Source organism: Choristoneura fumiferana, chromosome 30 (genome assembly GCF_025370935.1).
Source record: "Choristoneura fumiferana chromosome 30, NRCan_CFum_1, whole genome shotgun sequence".
NCBI classification, from domain to species: Eukaryota; Metazoa; Arthropoda; class Insecta; order Lepidoptera; family Tortricidae; genus Choristoneura; species Choristoneura fumiferana.
The window spans coordinates 3,678,232-3,685,766 of record NC_133501.1 but is presented as its reverse complement, the minus strand read 5'-3'; the positions used below and the strand labels follow the sequence as shown (position 1 = coordinate 3,685,766).

The following is a 7,535-nucleotide window of genomic DNA, read 5'->3' as shown; positions in this document are numbered from 1 at the left end:
CTCAGTAGTGGTTGTAGGTGCCTCTGTGTTGTGGTGGTGGTGGTGGTGGTTGTGGAGCCTCAGTGGTGGTCGTGGTCGTGGTTGTCGTCGTAGTAGTTGTCGTTTTCTTGCTGGGCTTGTTTTGTTTTATGTATTCAATAGCCTTGATGATATCTGAAAGGCGAATGAGATTTTGTTGAAAATATGTACAAGTTTTTTAATAGTTTCAGCCATGTCCCGTTGTCTGTCTGTCTGTCTGTCTATCCATCTGTAATCAAATCTTGCAAATTAAATTCGACCAACTTCAAGTGGTTTCATTGAATTGAAATTTGGTATACTTATGTAAATTGCGTGACAATACAATAATCTGGTAGTGACATCCGGTAGGTAGTCCGGCCAGGTCGTCTCCGCAGGCACGGAACTCTTCAACGGTTAATGGCATAGACTTGAAATTTGGTACGCAAATGTAGTTTGGGTGGTAATGCAAGTACAGTCAAACAAAGTACAGTCGGCAGAAAAAGCTTGTATTAAAATGATTTTTCTCAAACATGACATAAAATATTGACGTTGTGTTACAAATAATAGGCCGAGAAGTAGCGCGATGCAGGCGCTTTGACTCGCCTGCGTGCGCCGCGGTCACTCTACCGCCTGCAAAGATATTTCATACAACTTTGCAGGCCGCTGGCCGGCAATGCGACCGTCTTTTCGTCCGTCCGAAAACAAATCACTGAATCGAAAAATCTTCTTAGCAAACCCCTAATGGTCTTAAAAGACCAATCCAACGATACCCCACACTATAGGGTTGGATGATGAAAAAAAAAAAAGTCACCCCCACTTTACGTCTATGGGAAGTACCTTAATTTTTTTTTATTATTATTTTGTTGCATAGTTTACAGATATATCCGTGCAAAATTACTTCTTTCTACCATTGATAGTCCCTGAGCAAAGCCGCGGACGGACAGACAGACAGACAGACATCGCGAAACTATAAGGGTTCCGTTTTTGCCATTTTGGCTCCGAAACCCTAAAACACAGAATCCAGCTGGCGGGACGCTAGTCTGGTCGCCCTGGGGTGACACTCTTTCCCGGCCCGGATAACACCGACATGGAAATACCGACCCTGTTTTTCGTGTACACGCCCATAGAAGCTCCTGTCAGTTTCTATGGGCGTGTACAGAAAAACAGGGCCGGTATTTCCATGTCGGTGTTATCCGGACGGGAAAGAGTGTCACCCGTCGCCCTGATGTGTGCGCGCGTGTCGAGCTGGCTGCTGGCGGCGGCTGCAGCTGGTGTTGCTGGGTGTGGGAATAACGTGCGCCATGTCGCAGACCGCGCGTTGAAACTAAAGACGGTCGCATTGCCGGCCAGCGGCCTGCAAGGTTGTATGAAATCTCGGTTTACTAATGTTTCGGCTAATAACGTTTGGCAACCTGTTTCATTTCGCAACTTTTCATTTCCCAACTGTTTAATATTTCTGAAACTGTAAATATTTCAGGATTTTTATAAAACTAACCTAACCTAACCTAAAGGGTTCTACACGATGACCCTGAAATAAATCCAGAAATATTTACAGTTTTAGAGTTTGCGAAATGAAACAGGTTGCCAAACGTTACGTTGCGAAAAGGCAGTACTCGTGAAATCTCTTTGCAGGCCGCTAGAGTGACCGCGCGCACGCAGCTGAGCCGCAGCGCCTGCATCGCGCTACTTCTCAGCCTATTATTTGTAACACAACGTCAATATTTCATGACATGTTTTGAGAAAACTTATTTTGTGATAAATTGTTATTAATATAGGAACCGAGAAAAAATTAAACTGTAAAATATCCATCTATAGATCCGCCTGAAGAAGACGGATCTGACTGAATAAAACGTTTTTGCCTGATAGTCAATGTTGTCTAAGGCATTCAAAGTCACCGTTACCATCGCATGCACCAATTCTCTCTCAAACGGTACAGAATAAAAGTAGAAAGAGATAATAATGCGATCGCAAGCACGTGCTTGGGCAATACGGCCTAACTGTAAGTATTTGCAGTGTACAGAATGATGTCGCTCGCGACTCGTCTGTTTTCTTTTTCCTGAATATTTCGAATGAGGATAAAAATAAAAACGATCTTTTGGTTATGTTCCGAAAGACAATAGCAAACTAGTTGGTTTACATACCTGTCTCGCCAGTACACTCGCGGAGTTCCTTGAGGGCATTAATGAAATCTGGAAAATAACAAATGATGAAGTTCTTATTCTTTAGTTAGGGCTATTTAAGGCCCTAGGCCCTAGGGTATCTGTGTCGGGTGCAGTGGTTGTCTTGGTGCAGGTAACATCGTTTTCATCTCTCCTGTTCGGAAAGTTTAATTTTCATGGATAGATAGCCGGGTGGAAAATTGCGTTTTCATCTCTAGGGTGGAAAGTACTTTATTTTTATTTTTACGATTATCCACGGAGTCGAAGATAATTCACGTTTCGGCCTGCCATCTAGATACACGTCGTGACCAAGGAACTTATATATACCTATACAACACTGGAGGTTGAACGCCGAACATCCGTTTGAAACTTAGACTATAGAGATCCAGTTTGAACCAAGAAATTTGACTTTTATTATGTCACGAATATATCCATCTCTTTCTTGAAATGTGAAAGAAAGAGATGTAATATTTAAATAAGTAACAAAGGTCAAACTTCTTCGTTCGGCGTTCAACCTCCAGTTCTGTATATAAGCTCCTAGGTTGTGTCGTGGTTGTTTCTTTATAGTCGGCCGTGGCAAGTGGCCAGTGCGAAAAGGTTGGAGGTTGTATATCAGTAAATTTAATTTATTAATATTCTCATTTTTCTTGTAGTATTTTACTTTCCTCACAGTCGAAATGAAAAGTAGTGTCTAACTCGGGTGAAATTACCCATTCCCCCTCGAACTATTGGCGCTCTCACGGGTGAAATGGGTCGCTTTCCACCCTTGGTTATCAATCTACTAATGCACGCGACGCGCGCAGTTAGCGCTGCTCATATTATTGTCCAACAGACGGCCACCGACCGCGTGGGAACTATGGCCCAAGCCCTCTTGTTCTGAGAGGAGGCCTGTGCCCAGCAGTGGGACGTATATAGGCTGGGATGATGATGATGATGAAACGGCCACCCACCCGCTCCGTGCAAGCGGCAACTAGCGTAGCAACTCAGCAGCTGCATCAGCAACTGTGATGTCTAAATGCCACCGAACCGAGCCACCACAGGGACACCAGAATAATTTAATTTACTTTTTGTCTGTCCCTGACTGAATGCTCCTCTCATCCACTCAAAGGTTGACTGGTAGAGATCCCTTAAAGGGATAAGTTCGCCTTTGTACATATATCTCAATGTTTGTCATCTGTGTTTGTTTACTTATTTTGTACAATGAAGAGTTTACATACATAATTCGCTTGAAACTTTTTTCGAGTTTATTTTGAAAAATCTTTACATCTCTCTTTCTAAAACGCTTTTCTCTATGCAACAGGTATGACGCTTCTTGGGTGTGACGTCACGTGCAAGTATGTCTTTCTCTCTATAATTTTGGATTTCAAACGTTTATACCTCTAGTAATTGTAAAGGTAGCTTAAAAATTGATTTTCGTTCGATAATGCATGGGCAAGCTTTGATTTATAAAAAAAATAAATAGTCAAACCTTACGAGTTTTCTAATGCAGAAATTTACCATTATTAGATAGTAAGTAATCCTTAAATTTCTGTTCAATTAAAAAGTAAAAAAACTCAATCTTTAATTAAAACTAGGTATTTCATTTGATTTTGCTTACCCGTAGTGTACGTGTACTCTTCCATGATAGTAATCACTTCCTCAAAATCTGTAAAAATATATAAACATTATTAAAAATAATTCGCAAAAGGAAAATAACAAAAAATACGTCTTGGATACGGTATACCTTTACTTGCCCGAATTTCATGTGCTATAATATTCAACCGTCATAATATTGTTTCTTATAAATACATTTTCACAACTCATTGTTTACCATATTAATCTAATGACAGAATCTTTGTTTCCCATAATATTAATTTAAATAATTTCATTTTTCATAATCATTGTAAGCCATAAGTATCACATGCCATAATATCATTTGCCATCCATGTAAATGGTGAGTATCGACACTATATACTGATAAATCCCATACGTCAAACAAGCCTTTGAATTAGGTAAATTTTAATCACAAAGATTAGGTTAGGTAAGAATTGCGACATTTGATTTGTGCGAGCGAGCGAAGCGAGCGAGCAAGGCGGTTTGGAGCAGAAGTGACTCGGATAGGTTAGGTTCCGAATGCTAAGGCTCCCGCCTTAGCCTTCGATGTTAGGTATTTTTTATAGCAGCCCGAATAAATAAGATAATAGATAGATTAGTAAAAGAAAAAAGCAATTTTAATCAATCATAATCAAAATAAACACTATTGAGTATGGCGTTTGAATATTCTATTAAATAATATTATTGCACTTAATAATATGGAAAACAATACGTATATGCATTCGTATCATTATGGCATCTAATTTTCGGGAAAATAAGAATATATCAAATAAATTTTCTAGTAAACGAAACATTCGGGAAAATGAAGTTTCGGGCATATGAACTTCGGGCAAATGAAATTATGGCATATAACTTTCGGGGAAACAATAGATAACCCTTGGATACACCTAAAACGACAGTTTTCTATGTTTCTTTTCTTTAATAATTGAGTTTAATAAATCGGTTTCGGTGCTACCCAGACGGACGTTATAATGTAATGTTAGATACTTACCGAACTTCTTGCTGATCGTAATGATAACTTCGAAGAATTTGACAATATCTGAAAAATTAAATCACAAATTTAATTAGTTTTACATTTAATTTAAAGTAAAGGAACTAAAAATCTATTTTTACTTAATACGACACTCACCGATTTCTACAATCTCGTATATTATTGTCATTGACTTGATGAAATCTGAAAAAAAAAATTAAATAGATAAGTAGATTATAATTTGAATGAGATTTTATTTGTAAATTTTATTTTTTAGATAGGCAAATATAAATGTTTTCTTTTTTATGTGTCTCTATCAGTAGACGTTTTTACTCATACATTTTTAATGAAATATACTGTAATTAGAATACATAAAAAAGCAAGAACAAATAAACAAAATTTTGTAATGTAACCTTTCACTTGTTCTTTTCTCTTTTGACTTACTCTTTCCTTGACTTAGACTAAAATACGTTCCACATTTAGGGGGGTATCCGGCATGCGGTTTGTGCGGTGTGTGAGGGTGTGTTTCTGGAGGCGGAGGAGGAGGACGGGTTTGGCTAATTACGGTCAAAATTGGTGTGACGTGCTTTATGAATGGCCCTTTTGAATTTGACTTACTCTTTTCTCCTGTGAGCCGGTTCAGCTTGGAAATGGCTTGCGTGAAGCTGCTGGAGCTGGTCACGTGGATGATGGTCTCTATAAACGTGATGATCTGCACGCGCGTAAAGCGATAGATCACTTCGAAGAACTCGAAGATATCTGCGGAAAAAGAACGTAAACATTAGTATAATAATAATCAAGTACAGCAATAGTTATCAAAAAAACAAATAATTTAGTTTTCAAAAAAAAAGTGTACCCTTTCATTATTTTTGAGCACAATCGACTCCGATAGTTTAAAAAAATGTTTCCAAAAAAAAGTTTTAGTTTTGCGACGTTTTTTTTTCATACACTTAGTATGGGCGTGACAAACTGACTCATAAAATTTTGTATGAAAAAAATGGGGACATTTTTTTAAACGATCGGTATCGATTGTGCTTTTCATTCTGAGTAGGAAAAACCATATTTATTCCAAAAAATTAAAAAAAAGGGTACACTTTTTTAGGGTTCCGGAGCCAAAATGTCAAAAACGGAACCCTTATAGTTTCGCCATGTCTGTCTGTCTGTCTGTCTGTCTGTCTGTCCGTCCGTCCGTCCGCAGCTTTGCTCGGAGACTATCAATGCTAGAAAACTGTAATTTTGCTCGAATATGTATGTAAACTATGCCGACAAAATGGTACCTAAAATATTTTTTAGTGTAAGTAAGTACAAAAATAAAACAATAGTAGATTATTGTCGCGGCCTGGAAGTAGGCAATTGCTGGCTGAGCATGAGTTTAACTAATACGAAGCCAGCAATTGCTATTCGAGCCGAGACTAATATAAAGCTTTTCTCAAAAATGGTGAATAATTCTGAAATAGAATAAACTTTTTCTCAAAATATATTGTAAAAATTAATTTTATTCCAATATTTTTCTTATGGTTTCCCGCCTTTTTTTCATTAAAAATAAACTGCAGGAGTATTTTTCCACCGAAAACACCACAAGCTACTTCAGACCCAATAGAAAAAGTCCGGAGTTCCAAGAAAATATCTGATACCGGCCATTAGACTTGGCTGTATACGACTTGTGCCAACATTTCCATGGCCTTTTTACGTTAAAAAAAATGTGACTGATTGCAGCGCGCTAATTCATTATTGTCGAGCTAGCGCGCGTGCAATCTCTTTAACTTTTTAATTTTTCGCTGACCATAAACTATGCACTTCACCTTCTGATATGTAAAGAATAATGTCAACTTTTACGGTCATTTTTGGGAAAAGTAATTAGGGATTTTTGGAGGGATGATGATTGTATTGTGTATGTACCTATGCAAACCTTAGCTAAAAAAAAAATTCTACGAGTTGGTATATATAACATAATAAATACCTGTGATGGTAATGTACGTAATGATGACCTCCCATGCCTCTTGGATAGCTGAAAACAGAAATAATTACATGTCAGAATCATTTTTAAAAAGTTTAAATTCATTTCGGCGCAAACGATACTATGTACAGTTGAAAAATAATTGTTTAAAGATAAATAAAGAAGATCAACTGCCGGTAGTTCAAAAATTCACGCAGCTTTGATAATTTGACCGTTCTCATTCCTCTGCTCAAGTCTAATTACCGTGTCGCTTTTTCTCCCGCAAAGTATTTTTTTTTTTTTTATACGACTGGAAGGCAAACGAGCAAGTGGGTCTCCTGATGGTAAGAGGTCACCACCGCCCATAAACATCTGCAACACCAGGGGTATTGCAAACGCGTTGCCAACCTAGAGGCCTAAGATGGGATACCTCACGTGCCAGTAATTTCACCGGCTGTCTTACCTCTCCACGCCGAAAACAACAATGCAAGCACTGCTGCTTCACGGCAGGATTAGCGAGCAAGATGGTGGTAGCAATCCGGGCGGACCTTGCACAAGTAACACGGAAATAGACAAATAAAAGCCATGGTGGCTTAGTGGTTTGACTTATGGCCTCTCAGGCAGAGCATCGTGGGTTCAAATCCGTTTTGTAAAAACTCATGTGCGAAAATTACCTTTAGTATTAATACTTACATTTAGTGCCAGTGTGCTCGATGAGACGCCTAAAGAAGTCGATGATGTCATCATGTCCTGACTTTGATCTGATGTTCTCCAAAATCTCCAAGGCCGACACTAAAATTGTTGTAAGTCCTCTTAATATCAATGTTTTACAAAATAAAATAGCCCATAAAATATAATAAATTATTAAAGCGAAAAATAT

General features: G+C 38.2%; 1 protein-coding gene across 1 annotated transcript in view; it reads right to left on the bottom strand.

Moving 5' to 3' along the window:
- Nucleotides 1-53: 53 nt before the first annotated feature.
- The window catches only part of LOC141444641 (uncharacterized), a gene marked incomplete at its 3' end in the record, with an annotated part of 33,664 nt that continues 26,182 nt past the window's right edge, over nucleotides 54-7,535 (bottom strand). Inside the window, 8 exon segments of the mRNA XM_074110212.1 lie at nucleotides 54-153; nucleotides 2,139-2,186; nucleotides 3,754-3,801; nucleotides 4,741-4,788; nucleotides 4,879-4,923; nucleotides 5,338-5,478; nucleotides 6,680-6,727; nucleotides 7,349-7,447. Of these exon segments, the coding sequence (XP_073966313.1) occupies nucleotides 54-153; nucleotides 2,139-2,186; nucleotides 3,754-3,801; nucleotides 4,741-4,788; nucleotides 4,879-4,923; nucleotides 5,338-5,478; nucleotides 6,680-6,727; nucleotides 7,349-7,447 (577 nt within the window).